This window comes from Aythya fuligula, chromosome 2 (genome assembly GCF_009819795.1).
Source record: "Aythya fuligula isolate bAytFul2 chromosome 2, bAytFul2.pri, whole genome shotgun sequence".
NCBI classification, from domain to species: domain Eukaryota; kingdom Metazoa; phylum Chordata; class Aves; order Anseriformes; family Anatidae; genus Aythya; species Aythya fuligula.
In genome coordinates this window covers 25,187,854-25,204,124 of record NC_045560.1, presented here as the reverse complement: position 1 = coordinate 25,204,124, position 16,271 = coordinate 25,187,854, and the positions used below count along the sequence as shown (strand labels likewise).

At 35.2% G+C, this 16,271-nt stretch overlaps 1 protein-coding gene across 1 annotated transcript in view; it reads right to left on the bottom strand.

Annotated features, from left to right (window-relative positions):
- Window positions 1-16,271, bottom strand: part of VPS50 (VPS50 subunit of EARP/GARPII complex) — a 75,342-nt gene that overhangs the window by 22,197 nt on the left and 36,874 nt on the right. The window contains exons 14-20 of the mRNA XM_032180938.1: window positions 16,162-16,259; window positions 15,003-15,097; window positions 14,230-14,328; window positions 11,706-11,796; window positions 10,399-10,575; window positions 3,017-3,135; window positions 1,686-1,792 (exon numbers count right to left, since the gene is read on the bottom strand). Of these exons, the coding sequence (XP_032036829.1) occupies window positions 1,686-1,792; window positions 3,017-3,135; window positions 10,399-10,575; window positions 11,706-11,796; window positions 14,230-14,328; window positions 15,003-15,097; window positions 16,162-16,259 (786 nt within the window). The remainder of the gene's footprint in view (window positions 1-1,685; window positions 1,793-3,016; window positions 3,136-10,398; window positions 10,576-11,705; window positions 11,797-14,229; window positions 14,329-15,002; window positions 15,098-16,161; window positions 16,260-16,271) is intronic.

Genomic DNA, 16,271 nt, shown 5'->3' with positions numbered 1-16,271 from the left:
CCTGTAACCATTAACCATTAGTTAAAGAAATGCGTATAATGCCTCTGGGGATACAATCCGGAAGGACTGAATTAAGTATTTATATACTAAGACCGAAAATCATCACAAAGGATGGGCACGCTGTCAATGTCTGTGGCAGAGGTGCAATATGCAGTTTATGTCTAACAGAAAAGTGGTGCAAAACAACCTGTTTCATTTACGATGTCAAAGGGTAGGTACTTCTCAAAAAAAAAAAAAAAAAGATATAAATAAAGATGAAAGTTACGAGGCATCATAGTGTATTAGAAACATGAGAAAATGTAAAGAAACCAGAAGAAAAAATGACTAGGACAAGGCCAAGTGGAAAAAAGCAAAACTAATTCACTCAGAAAGTCATATTAAGAGCTGGAAGTATCAAAAGTCTTGCTGAAACTTAACATGGCAATATCAGGAGTTTTCTAATTACAGAAGATTAACAAAAGCAAAGCAAAATGAGGCAGGAAACACACACACAGACAATACAGACAAACAGGATAGTACCCTAAAGCAAGAATGAATAGTTTGCCCAGGGTTTTCCTTGGGACAATGATACTGACAGTGGGAAAAGGAAGGAGAAGGGGGATAGGATGACTAATGGAACTGAACTGGCCACTTTCATACACACCAAGTGGGCTGGACAAAACCTTAACACAGACAAGTTAAAGAAACAAAGGAATCAGGACCATGAAAATGACCATGAAATCAGTGGTCTGGTAATCAGGGTAATAACCTGTACGTACGACAAGCAGTCAAGGCACATGTACCAGTATGACTGAAAAACAGCAAATAAAAACATATTCAAGAAGAGGGAAATAGTCATTCAAACAATCTATTGCTTTAATTTGTAGGATGCAGGGCTTTAGATTAAGCTTTGAAGATAATACGGAAGTGACACAAGCAGGAGGCGGCAAATGGAGGCAAAATTAGGATAAAACAAGTCATGGGTCTACTACAAGTGAACTGTACCAGACTAAGACATACATCCTTGTTAGGGAAGTTATTTGATTTTCTATACACAGTGTACTTCACCTATCTAGGATTTAGTCAAAGGGTTTAGTAAAAGAGAAGGCAGAATGAAGAGTGTTAAAAAGGGAAGTATCTGGAAAAACTACTAGTGGAGTTTCCAACAACTGGCCTCTTCTTTAATATTCTCATGCATGACTCTGGCACAAAAATATGAGTGTGATAATGGAAAAAAAAAGAAGAGCTGGTACCAGAACAAAAAAGGATTGGCATAATGTACAGGAGGAACTGGAGGACCTTGATGACTGCTGCAATAAGAATCAGATGAAATTCAGTAATACAAAATGTAAAGCCACGCATTTAGGGATCGATTAATTAAAAACGTGCATCTTTCTGCATTAAATGCTCATCCTTCGGAAAAAAAAAATGGGAAAGTGAAGGACCTGCTGGTTGTACAAGCTCATTACAGAATTACTGAACTGCCGGTGTAAGGAAGCTATGAGAAACTCCACTTGAGAGCAGGAAGCTGCAATACAACAGCTAAACAATCCAGTAAGATCTCATCCAAAGCACTGCACATTCAAAAAGACTAGACAGGGTCCAACTATTTTTTTTAATGTCTTAAAATTCATTTACCATACATGCTAGAAACCAGAGGTTTGAATTAAAATAAAAACATATACTCTGACAATTGTTCTACGTACCAACAAGCCTTACTACATTCAGTGTAGTGTTTGTTAGGATAGGTGCATTCACTTTATTGAGGTTATAATCCGATCTCTTTCTGCTCCTCAGAGTTTCTCGAGAAACACTTAAAAGAAAAAAAAAGAAACACAAAGTATACCAAACATGACTACCTAGTATATTCAAGGACATGCAAATAAAAATTAAGTAGAAAATAAAGCCCTTCTCCCCTACCTTCTCTCCCTCTTTTAACAGGAGGGTATGTCTTCCAGAGCAATATTTTATTTATGCCAAAGCAAGTTATGATTCAAACATTTAAAATAGTCTAGCCTAATTTACTGAAAACAGTACTAGAGAAAGGAGTTTCTAAAATATAGTCCAAGACTTGAGTTCTGCATGTCTATGTCTGACTTCAGCAATCATTTTAACAACTCTGCCTCCGATTCACTGTTTATGAAGCAAAGAAAATTAAAATAATTCAGGCTGTGACAAAACAGGAGCAGATTAGTGAGCTATTGCTAAAAAATGACTATCTAGAAATGGAAAAAATTCTGAAGCAGATGAAGCTAAAATGCCATTAATGTTATCATATGATGAAATTCTCTGCTATACCTCAAAACAATATTCTTCCAAAAATTCAGAACATTACAATTTCACAGTGACTGCATTTTTTTTTTTTTTTTTTTTACCATTATGTAATTTTTATCAATACCTCCACAAAGTCACCGAAATGAAGTAGCTTGTGATGTCTGATGAAACCATGCTAACGGTATTTTATCCTAGAGTGATTCTGTAAAAAACACTGCCCACCTTTGAACCAAGTGGTGCCTTTCTAGTCCTCCTGCAACTTGCTACATACAAATAAGGTTAGCTTGCTTCAAAAATGCTGAATGAATATCTGTTACAGTGGCCTAGACAGACAATTGCTTGTTTCTTTTTTCATTTGTTTGAAATCTGTAAAAGATGATTGTTCTGCAAAAGCAGAAGCCCAAGCCTCAAGTCATTTGTCTGCACACAATTCCCTTTAAGACAAAAGAAATTATACATATGCACTACTACAGCTGTAGAACCTTCTGTTAACATCTAATGCTTGATAATCAGTTTTCCACTATGTGCTTTAGAGAGCCTTTATCCTCCTTCAAAATCTTGCTTTCCAAAGTTTCTTTCTGCAGTAACAATGAAGAATTTATAGATTTCACGTACGGGAAGAGCTATGTGCTGAGGCCTTTCTAACTGTGCAGGCAGCATAAGGATTATTAGATCATTATTCCATTGTTGTAAAGTAGAGATTAAACAGAAGATGAACTAGAGTACTGAGATGAAAAGCATGAAAATGAGACAGTCTACCGACCTTTTCATAGGGGCATCTCCTGTCTGCTCATCTACGTAGTCTCTTTTCAACTCTTCAGGAACATCACTGTCACTATCATATTCTTGATACGCACTTTTTTCTTGTTCATCCGATTCATACTGTAAAAACAAGCAAAAAAAATTTACTGCCATTATTTATATTGTTATATGCATGTATTTATACAAATAACTAACTTTACAAGTTGACAGGTGGCTGACAATATTCATTAAAAATTTATCAGACAAATTATACAAAACCAAGTGTATTTTAAACAAACTTCAAGTATTAGCTACAAGTAAATATTTATCATCCTACTTCTCCCAGCTACTGATTTTTTTTTTTGATTTTTTTTTTTTTTTTTGCTTTCTTGTTGCTTTATCAAATACTCATCAGGTACCTGAGCTTTTATTATTTGTTTCACAATCTGGGGAAAAAAAAAAGAGTCAACATTGATCCAAGCAGTGGCAACAAAAGCTGGCACCACACCATCCTCAATTATTAATGCAAGGACCAAATTACTGCTTTACAAAAATACTTGCTTATACTACTCATATTTTTCCAAATGTTGTAGTTGGTTGCAAAATTGATTTTAGTATGTTCCAAAATACATTTCTACTAGATAGTCTTTCAATCACTGAGCCTGTTAGAGATCAATGTTATTTTGACTAAGTACAAACACTTCAAAAAAATAATTAGTCAAATGCTACAAAAATACAATTATTTCTTATGGCTCCTATATAGTAAACATGCATTTTTTTTAATCACAGTTCTTTTTCAGTACATACTTTCTTCAGCTTTATGCAGTTCTATTTGTATTGACAGCAAGAAGAGTAATTTTGTATGTATCCCTCTGTTTTCTATATATAAACTTTCCAATGTACATGAAACAAAAAAAGCTACCAAGGAAGCAAGAAACAAGCTTCTGCAACCTGACTTGATATACCTTACCTTACAGAATAAATTCAAAAAAAATACCACCGCACAATGGAGTGTAATATTTTAAGAAACACTCTAATGATGTAAGTCAACTGTATCTGTGGAACAACTCAGTGGAGGTTATATCAAAAGCTTTTTCTTGCTCGTTTTCTTATAGAACTTGACCAGCAGGTATTTTGAGCATGCTTCTGTTTGTGCGTGTGCTGGTTCTGTCTTGCTTTGAAACATACAGCTTTTTTTATCTAGTTAAAGGCACATGATCCTGATACTTGAAATATAGATCTAGTCATCAATTAAACAATTGTTTCCTCTTTGATGAAAGAAAGCCTTGTGAATCATTTGCATCATTTGTCACAGATCCCACAATACAGTCCAGAATAATCCTCTGAAAAATGTGAATGTGTAGCTAAATTAACAATATGTTCGTGCCTTGAGAGGTACTTCCTTCGACTGAGGGCCAGCATCTAATGTTAATTGCAACATTTGAAAAATAAGAAGCTTAAATAGTTACAGACATAACAATTGCTGCCTCCAAACACTCAGACACAATCTTAATCATCTGAAACTGTGTTCCTCTATTCAGTTGTTTCATTGCATTTCAAAGCTTGCAAGAAACTTCTGTTCAATTTAAGAATGAAAGGTTAAACCTAATGAATGATGCGTGAAAAAAAAAATGAGCAACACGGGCTACGGTATATATAACACAGTGTACGGTTCCAACAGTAGACATGTGTAGTGCTTGAATATGAGCTATGTGTAGAAATACTATTCAGAAATTAATAGACAATAAGTGCTTTTTTGTAAGAAACCTGACATTTGCCACTCTGATATTTAACATCAATCTCTTTTTAAAGTGTGCTCAAAACTTCAGACAAGTTTATAAATAAGGAGATAAGTTCTTCACAAGGATAATGTCTTAACTCAGAAAACATTAAAGGAAAACAAATCCTTGATGCTCTCTGGATATCAGTCATTTTCCTGAAGTCCTACACAGCATTAAGACTGCCCGCCAGGCTCCAGAACGCATTTTCACCTGAAGACAGACTATAACGATTTTTCTTTCAACTTTCCCTTAATTTGTATGTTGGTCTGAAGCCATTTTGTCCACAGAGTCACATATGACACACATGACAAAGGCAGGCTGGTTCCAGGACCCTTACAAAATGGTAGGGATAGGATTTTTCTCCAGAGGGAAAAAAACAGGAACATACACTAAGGTAATGCCAGTCTCTCAATCACCCAAAATACGCTAGGAAATACATTTTTCAGTCATCCATGGCAATTTCCCCCCAGTCCCAACGTATGCATGTTTTTAAAGCCACATACTGCACTATGAAAGCAGTATATTGAGAAGAAGTATTCTTATGTATTAGAATGTATTAGAAACAGGCTAAAAAAAAATGTTGTGATCAGTAGTACTCACAGACAAAATTTACGCCTCATGAACAGTTCAGACAAATGAAAATTATTATTAAAGCAGCTCTGTTGATTTCAAAATAGGACCTGGCTCCAGGCTTGACAAAGAGTCATAGTTTAACTAACTTGGCTGAAACATCTGCCTGGGAAATTACAACCATTTAATATGCATTAATAAGTAAAGTGTCCCAATTCAATTAAAATCCAGTGATAGTGAAATGATATATTGACTACAAGCTGCTAACTACATACTGACATATGGATATGACAGTTGACATAGTAACTTTCTTAACATAATAGAGTTATAACATTTTGAAAAACTGTTTTTTATATGTAAAAATATTTGATTAAGCCTCTTCAACCTGATGCTATTAGTAAGCTGGTAAACTTATTTATGACATAAAAATGCTGCGTGATTTAAAATTCAGAAGTAATTCATAACTAGTAAACAGTGAACTTGTATTTCTAATATGCACAGTCTTCAATAAGAGATCAAAATGCTAACATGGTATCTCGTGGTTATTAGCAATAATCATTTCATAAGCGTTTTAGTAGTCAACCCAAAGAAGCACATAAGATAATGATACATGTTAAATTCATTGAAGATAAAGAGTGCTATGAAACTAAGTTAACTGTATCACAAGAAAAATACGTTAGGGAGCTACAGAAAATAGACATAAAATATCTCACTAAAGCTCAAGATAAAAAAAAAACAGACCAAAAAACCTGACGTGCAGCACCCTAAGGCCTTTTCAGTTGTCCAGAGCTGCAATAGCTAAGCAGATGATAAAAGATTTTAAAATTCTCAAAAGAGAGACTGATAATTCTTACCATCCTTCAAATCATTTGACAAGTAAATCCTTTGATTTGTTTATATCTAGAGAATTGGCATTGCAAGGGGATCTAGAAACATGTCTGCATTATCTGGAAACAATATTCTGCAACCTCCTGAAATAATTTTAAGGACTAAAATGCATTCCCCTTCTGTAACTGATCACTTAAGAAACCAAAACATAAAGCCTTGTAGTTCTATCCTTCATTACCTAAGCAAGTTATTTTGTCTTCTGTTTAAAAGATAACCAAGGTCTTACAAAAAATAAGTATTTCTGTGTGCTGACACGTTAGAGCAGCTGGTAACAGAGAGAGGACATGAGAAACTGAGAAACGTGAAACAGCAACATAGATGGTCACCAGAGGAGTACTCGCCAGGGTCACAAGAAGCTTTGGTTCTAGTACCAGCTGGGATACACATCCTGTACAACTACTGACAAATCATTTAGCCCATTCTGTGCCTCAGTTCTCTAAGTAAATGTGCATAGCACTTCCCTGGCTCACAAAGATTTCCGAAAGGATTTTATCCTTCAGTGACTGTGAGGTAACAGGCAAATACACTGATCGAAACCATCCAAGTGCCTTCTTAGTATTGTGAAACACCCTCGGCTGCATTCTCAGCATAATTCTTCCACTTTATTTAACATCTTATAATATTAAAAGCAGTTAGTTAACCACTTGCCACTGCATTAAACTCGAGTTACCGTATGGAGTAAGTCTGTTTATATGCAGAGTTCCTAAAAGCATGTCAAATGAAGGACATGTTCACCACAAAAGACTTCTACAAGACATGAGGAAAAATTAGAGGCATCCTTCTTCATAATCAATTATATTAAGCAAATGGAATCTTAACTTTATATGTTACTTCAAAAATAAATGTTAGTTCTATACACTATTTCAAAGTTCTCCCAGTAACATTACCTTTGAGGCTAATAAAACTGTAATACGATTGACTATGAATCTAACCTACACTTCACAAGAACAATCATAAATCATATAATTGTTGCTTCACTTTTTCCACACAGAACATCCTGTCCCTCTGCTGTCAACAGAAGGCCAAAATTCATAACAGTTCTTCACCAGACACAAATTCAGATTTTATCGATTTAAAACATATTAAGGTTTCACTAATACAGAACATTCAATTGGCACACAGCGTTGAAAAAGAGGACACTGCAGCCAGCCTTTAAAGTCTGATAACATACAAGCCTACCAAATGGGACACTGTTCAAAATTAAATGCAGAGAAACTACATGGACTTTGCTGCACATGTAACACGCTAGCCCACTGCTAATTCTTGGGATGATGACTCCCTCTAGCCTGTTTCCCCAAAACCACAGCCTGCTACACTGCTGAACAGCTGAGGCAGCTGCTCACAGCTCTGCCAGAGAAGGAATGCGACTTTGTCTCTGCCACGGTGTTTGCAGCAATAGCAGCACCCGTGTGCAAAGCGGGCGACAGCCTCCTGTTAGCAGGTAACGAGCTAGCAATTATTGTCTTAAATATCTTAAGCTCTGGCTAGAACTGAGCTTAAAAAAAATACCCTTAAAAAAATACAGCAGTGAACAAATCATGCAAAAATAGTAGCATTTAAATACTGAGATTTATTCAATGGGGAAAGTTCAGAATAAAAATGTGTTTTTACCCAGGATGATTAGACAGCAGAATTTATCTATTACCTGTGGTGATAAGGTAACAAAGATAATGGATAACTTACTGAATAATGATATTACTCATTTACAATTGTTCAGGCAGTGGGGGTGGCTTGTTTGTTTGTTTTTCTCCAAGAAAATTCTGTAACAAATATAGGAAAACCATTCCGCACATTTAGGTTTTAAACTCATGCAGGTTATAAAGTGTCCCAGTAAGACTTACAGGACAGATTACCTCCCATGAGCCTGCAGTGTCTGTGCTAACCACTACCAGAAGCGGGATGCTGAAAGAGAAGAACCACTGGTCTCACATAACATGACAATCCTTGTGCTGCTAACAATAACTGCATGCAGAGTTGCTATTTGAAACACTGTAATCACTCAGAAAGCTAAAGATTTTTTTTGCTTTTAAGCCCTATTACTTCTCAAAATAGGTTCATCACTGGATAAAAGTGGCGGGGGGAATATACAACTGAAGACAGAAGAAGGTATCACTGACTGGTCTGCTTGGCAGCAATACAACAATTGAGACTGGCAAAAGCCAACCAAAAAGAACATTCAACATCTTCATCGATCAGTGTTTGCTACCTAATGTTTTCATCAGGTGATTTCACAATTATAAAAGCAAAAGCCTTGAGCTAGAAGAAAGATTCTGAAACCTAAAATGTTACAACTGGAAAGAAAAAACCAGTTCTGTTTCAACTTGAGTGCAAAGCTTTCAGATTTCTCATGCAAGTCTGCAGATATTAAGAAAAGTTCCTTAACATACCCAAAGTGAATAAAGACAATTCTAGCCTTCTAGAACTGCAAGTACTCCGCTTACAAGCCCCAAAATACAAGGGCTGCCTGGATGTTGCATATACACTCATTTGCTAAAAGTGAATTGCATAGGTTGTTGAAATCATTGTCCAAAAATTATTTTTTGTTGTTCTTGAGAAGTTCTTGACCCGGCCCCAGAAGCTAAAATAAATATCACTTCTTCCTGCATATTCTACATGCAAGTAGTAGTCAAAAAAAAAAAAAAAAAGGGTTCTGGGGTTCTGAAATATTTGAATATTTTCTCATTGACATTCATAGTACAGGTCATGATGTGTTTCATTTGTTCAACCTTCAAAAGTAAGCTGGCTTGAACGTATCACCTTTTCCTTAAGATATATATATATATTTTTTTTTTTTTTTCCCTAGTCCTTTTTCTTCAGAAAAGTAAATGAATCTTGAAATGCATACCTCCTCACAAACATATGCAGAAATCTGAAATGAGGTCTTCAGCAGCAGGAATTTTAATTTTGAAAACCTCAAAAGTACTGTGGGTTTTACCATTAACAACTATTTCACTGTGGATCTTTTAGCAAATACCTATCAAATGGCTGTCCAGATTCTACAAAGGATTGGTGTTGGTTTCTATATGGTACTGTCGAAATTAGTGTTTTTTAGAATGACCTGGAGTGCATCTTTGCTTAACACACTCATTTGGAATCTACATTTAAGTCTAACAGTGATAGCTATGCAACTCCTCCCAGTTTACTGATAGAAAAAGGCAGAACATACATTCTTTTATACTCCTTGATAGGAGAACAACTACTACCAGCTTCCTTTAAGCACAAAGCAACAATATTTCATGCCAATCAACTGCATAGTCTCTGCAAGTGACATAGTAGGAAAGTGGCTACAGTATTATACTCAGGCATGTGAGAGACAGATCAAGCTGCTTTGCAGGTGAAGTCCCACAGGGAAACAAGAAAGGCAAAGCTGAAAACCACAAAGCATGACAAATAAACTGAATAACTGAATAAACTAAGCTCAACTCAACCTTATCACAAAAAAAAAAAAAAAAAAAAAAAAAACACAATTAAAAAAAGGTTACTTATCAAAGGGATAAACAAGAAGCAAAAGCTTTAACAAAAATATGTTAATACAGCATTTAAAGAATGGCATGAAGTTTGAAATTAAAATATATTCGACTACTGCTAGATTTGGTCAGAAATCTGATATACTGGAAGTTATTGTCCAGATTCACAATAGTAGATCCCATAGTAAAGTTAGTGTCCTAAGCATTTAAATTATAAATAAAAACCTGTTTAATAAACATCAAATAATCCTTGGGAAATCATGCATGTGTAAACAAATACAACAGAAGGAGCAACCCATAATGACTCTTTCCTAAGAAGCCAGAAAGACAGTCCTTCCAAAATGATAAAAATTACTTCCACAGCATCTAATCGTGTTGTAAAAGAACCCACAGAAAAATACCAATTGCAATACCAAGTGCAACACATTTTGCTAGCCTTCAGGAACACCTGAATTCAGCAGAAAAAACATTGACCCACTGCAAAACAGCCTGAACTTTAAACAGGATTGCCTGGCTTTCTGGCACTGTTAAAAATAGCGCAACCTGCCAAATTAAAGGAGTAAAGTGGCTTTAGAATTTACATAGTACAAGGATTGGTAAAATACTAAGGTACTGCAGTTTACCAACATTGATACGTGAAATAAATAACCATTTAATGAGAGGTAGATTTGGTTTTTATTCCCCGAAACACTCCATACCCCATTGGAAGCTAACACATCTTCTGTCTCATCATCTTTGCTGTCAGCCTGGATTTCAAATGGGTTTCCTCCATTACAGTACTGCTCAAATAAAGTTACTGCTGTTGAAATTGCTGAAGCAGGCTGCTTACTAGGTGACACAGATGGGGAACGTGACTGCTCCATGAACTTAAATTCCTATTAATAGAAATAAAGTACAATTTTAATCATCAGGAAGACAGTTTCAGTATTATTATGACTACAGTTCTATAAAAACAGAGTGTAACAACAAACTTGTGGGCAATTTAACCTGACATGAAATCTTTTAGCCAAACCTTGCTTCTTATTTAAATATATTATTTATACTGGCTCAAGGTAACCTTGAAATTGGTAATCCTATACTGCTCGTATTTTTGACTTTAGCAGTTATTGGATATGATATGTAATACACCTCCTGCATTCTGAAAGTATTCACTTGCTAAAACTCATTGAAAACAGTTTTGTTTTTTTTAATTATTATTTCACAGAAATCAGGAAATAAAAAGACCTATGATTTTATCCAAGAATATAGGTTTGTTTTTACACAAGTTACCTTGTAATTTACTAAAGTAGAAATATTTTATTTTGTCCTTAAAAAGTTATTTTCAAAAACTTTGTACTGTCCAAATCCATTGCATATGAAGTTTCTGATGATTATCTTTTGCTTGACATTGCTCAGCTATATCCCTTTCACACTTCAGTGATAGCTCCAATTATATGCACCCTTGTTGGCAAAACGGGTGAAATTCACCCAATATATGATAAACTACACACAACAAAAATCACTTTCAGACAGCAAATGAGGACATCTATTACTTGCTTTCAGTGGAACTTCACCACAGAAAAAAAATACTTTTTTTTCCCCCAGTCTCCAAATGAGCCTATGTGACCTACTTTTTCAGGTGTCAAAATTGGCACCAATTAGTGAGCACTACTGAATGTAACTATTTTTAGGCACGCTTTTTTCAGCATATTACTCTCAGAATAATAATTTAGAAATGGAAAACTGACATATTAATGACACATTGAAACATGACAAATAAAGGCAAATATTATGCTTACAACTCTAGCATCTTACGTAATCCACTAACAACCTAGAACAGGAATACTGCTGTTTTAAAAGCATATGAATCTAAAGTTTTCAATACCCTGAAATGAAATTTACATTTTTTCAAAACCTACTACAATCATTTTCATAGTAGTTCGCATATCATGCCACTTCTCAGAACACCCAGACTCCTAGCTATTAAAGTATCAATACATTTGTATGTGTTATTCAAAGAACGTACATGAAGCTGCAAAATACTAAAGCTGGATTTAACAGGGCAAAGTTCCCAGGTCTCGTTCTCCAAAAACATTCTTAATTCTTCAAGACGTGTTCTGAAATACAACAAATGAATATTCTTAATTGGCAGCAAGAACAAATCAGAAACCAGACAAACTATGCAGTGAAAAATGCTTTCAAAAACATACAAGAAGTTACACTTGAAAACTGATACTTAAATTAACTTACTCGTTCTTTCAACTGACAAACCACCTAAAAGCTGTGACTAGTAACATGGCGTTTGTTGTATGGCACCTGTAAAGAAATTCTCAAAGAATGCCAGCCTCCAAAATTTGCAAACAATTGTGGTTTTCGTCACAACTATGAGAAAGGATTGTACAGTAATACTGTACTGTTTTTTTCTCTCTGTAGACTAAAGAAAGCAGCACAATACACAAAAACACTCCATCAGCACAACAGCTTCTGTTAGCCAAACGTAACACAGATGTTTCTTTCAATAAGAATACAAAAGCCAACGGATAAGGAAAGTGGAAAGAGCTAGATGTTCTACAGACATATAGCCATATAGACATATAAGACTTAAATGGCTACTAATCACCTCTACTATAGTTTGCTTCATATCTTAAGCTTAGTAGTAACATGAAAAAGTTATTAGGGAAATATAATCAAGCCATTATGTCTCTGCATTGTTTTTATTATGCTTTTAATCATCAAAAAAGCCTCCATTCAGCCATAAGCAGAAGTACCTTTAATAAAGAAAATCCTTCTGCCACATAACCAGGAATTCACATAGAAATAAACAGCGAGTGCTTACTGAGGTCACATTACTGCATCTTTTCGTCCTAATATACAGCATACTGTTTTGCTTAATGAATAGCAGTTGGTAAAGTATGCACTGGGTTTCTAATTAGGCAGTAAAATATTCTGGAAATAACATTATTTGAATAAACTGTAATCACTGCTACAATTACAAATTTCTTGCCTCGATATGTGCTGAATGATGACTGCAGTTTTCTGTGTCTATTTAAATTCACCAGTTAAATGCAAATAGACTTCATACTCCAATTTTAGAGGCACTAGCTTGCAGTTCTCACAGTGAAGACAAAAGAAACAACAGATAGATATATTCTGAAAAATCAGTTTCAGATTAAAATTCTTTCAGAGGAAGACTAAGGAGAAAGATTCGCAGAAAAGCAAACGTTTGAAAGCTACATAGCACAAGATTTCATACCATTGCAAAACTGAAATTAAGCCACTGAAAAAGTATTTTAACAGATGCTGCTGATTTTCACCAGCACGCAAGTGAAAGGTCTCTCATGCTTTTTCTGAAAATCTTTGATGATTGGACACACCTTTTTTTACAAACTTATCAGAAAGAAAAGTGAACTGCATTCTAAAATCCCCTTCCTGATGTTCTCTGCCAAAAGCCCATTCATTTTTTCCAAATAACCAACCTTTATCCAACAAAAGGTTTCATGCATGCTCCAGCATTACATGCTCTTCTATACTTTTTGAATGATGCAACCAGTTCCTTTTAATGATTTCTTTATGCCGCTGGTTCTCTAAAACACCACAACACATAGGAGGCCGCAAATGACACCATCAATTGATTACTCCTGGACTCAGAGCATTTCAGTTCTATCTAACTTTTATGTATTAATGAATTCCTAAAAGCACTAGCTTTTGTTCTCAATTAAGTACACAAGGGGAGTAAAAACCACATTAGCTTGATCTGAAAAGGTGACACACAAAGGTTTTATATAAATCAATCTGGGGTATATAGCTGGAACTGTGGTGTGGTTTTTTCTGTTTTGTTTTCTGCTGTGTTTCTCCCCCAAGTTTGAGGATGAAAACATAAGCCAATTAATCTCCATAATACCCACACAGCACACAACAGGTAAAAGTATCAAAAAGTTAATGTGCATCTCATTAACAACTATTTCTTTTATTTTCACATGAATGACCAAAAAAAACCACTACCTTAATAAGAAACACTAGTGATTTCAAAAAAAATATATTTTTTACATATTCTATCAATGTCTTTAATCTTTATTGTGTTAAAAGATAATTCAGTAAATTAGTATGATTCCCTAATTTATTAGATAGGTCCATTAAACAATCAAAAATGTGATGGTCAAAACATTATTTATTTAACTAGTCACACAGGAACTGATCTATCAAAGTATCTAAAAAAAATAAATAAATTGCCAGCAAGTATGGATGTGAGAGGAATTCACCCTCAGAACCCCAGGAAAAAGTTTAAGAGATGACCTGTAAGACTACTGAAATGTTACATAAAGTGTTTTTCATCCTTATTGAGATAGCAGAAACAAAAGCTTCTCTACCTTCTTCCCTTTTCCAGGGTTCAGAGCCCTATTCTCATGACAAAATATATTCCACTATGAATGAAATCTGTCAACCTCCATGCAGGAACATTATTCAGTGGAATTCCTATTGAAAACTTCAACAACTAAATACAACAAAATAAATGTCATTATTCTCATCTATTGTACATATTGTACTCTCACCTGTGGTATGTTTTGAAATAGTTAACACTTTGTTTTCTGATAGATTCTTGCAAAACTTCAGACTTACTGCCACAAAATTCTTCTCCAACTTGCATCAGCCTGCAATAATAAAAGAAAGTTTAGAAATATTTTATTTATTCATACTGCTGTTCCAATCTGAATTATGAGACTCACTCATTACCACAAGAGTACACTCAATTCTATAAAAACAGATCACTTAAGTTGCTTCACTAATTCCACAAAACTCCATGTCTCATTTCCCTCCAAATCCTATCACGATTATCTCATATACACAGTGAGAAAGAGCCATAAGCAAAAGAAAATGTCTGCTTGTGATCCCATTACACAAGGTAAGCTGGACAGCTCACAGCCTGAACCCATCCTTTTATGACCAGAACAGAAGGATCCAGTAATAGTGCAGTACTGCTAGACTGTATATTTTGCTGCTCTTGATTGAGAAGCCCTTTAAAAGCTTTAAGAAAAATCAGAATTGTCAGATCTACAATCCTGGAATCTTAAAGCTGGCCAACACTGAAGTCATATTGCACTTAAGCATTACTTGAGCAGTGAAGCAATTCATGCTTCATCCCAAATATATCCTTGGTGCAGGCAGAAAAAGAGAGAGACTAGCACTCAGGCTCCCACATGAAGAGGAAGTACTCTTCTCTCTATACGAATTAGGCTGGTGTATCAGCCTTAGTTTACCATGCTGTCTTATCAGAGTTCAAGTTGGTCTGGATGTAGTAACTAGCCCTATAACCACATCAGTATACCTGCTGATTACATCAAGTACAAATATGAAGTCATCATATTTGAAGTTTGACAGATCCGTTCCCAGAAGATACGTTTTCACTTTCAGTTGAACATCCTACAAAAACAAACATTTCAGAATTATTTAATGAACCCTAAGAAAATTTATATGCAGAATATGAGGTTTTGTATGCTAAATACACTAAAGACATTAAGATGAATGCTCAGGTGCCAGGTTCATTAGCACTTCTCAGTTTGTTTCCACTTATAGCTTCTTTCTGAGGTCCAGTGTACAACTCCATTATCTGTAACATTAATGACTTGATGTTGACTTTCTTAAATAATAACATAATCAGTTTATTTAATAGTTTATAACACAAAGTCAATCCAAGACATTTTATAGTCCTTGCAAAAAGAGAGTGTTGGATTACAATTCTAGTATGTAAGAAGTTTACAGCTTTTTCATCATATGTTTTGGGGTCTTGCTACATAAACTGATTCAGCAATCAATCTAGGAATATTATGAAACCAGGCAGATTTACAAGATTTCAGGATCTCTATAGCACCAGATCTCTACTTACACCAGAAAGGATACAGAAAAATCATTATTCAGCTCTGAATTTCAGTACTTCCAGTTTCAATTTTCTGTTTATCCCATTTTTTTTTCATTCTTCCATTTCCATACCTCCCACACGCTATTCCAAACTGTAAGTAGTTCAGAGACACTACAGAACGTGTTGGAGAAGGGGTCCATAAGCTCCTTGTAACCTATGCCCACAGAACTGAGGGTGTATTCCACTCTGCCCACGTTTATTAAATGGTTTGCAGCACTCCTTGTCATCATCAGCTAGGCCCAATTTAAACTCATTTCAAGAGGCAGGGAAACGTAAAGCAGTATGACTGTTCCAATAGAATAAAAGCAGGAGATTGTGCTATGGAGCAGCAGACAGGCTGGGATAAGTGGGATCAGGCTGAGAGTTGTGTTACTGTGCTTTGGTATCTTGGCTGAGTTTCTAAGCAAAGTGACCAAAGTAGTTACTGAGTCATGGAAATTTCATTTCCATGGTTTTGATACACGCAGCTCAAAGCAGGTCACTTACAGCAATCCTCAGAGAGGGAAAAAAAAAAAATCAGCATAAATATAACTAATTTTTTAAATGTTTATACCACTGAAAAACGTACCTGCCATATTCGTGAAAGCCCATGTTCCAATTTCTTTTTTACATAGCTGCGGTCAAAACTGTTCTCCTCAGTTCCAATCACATTGCTGCCATCTGAAACTGAAGGTGCAA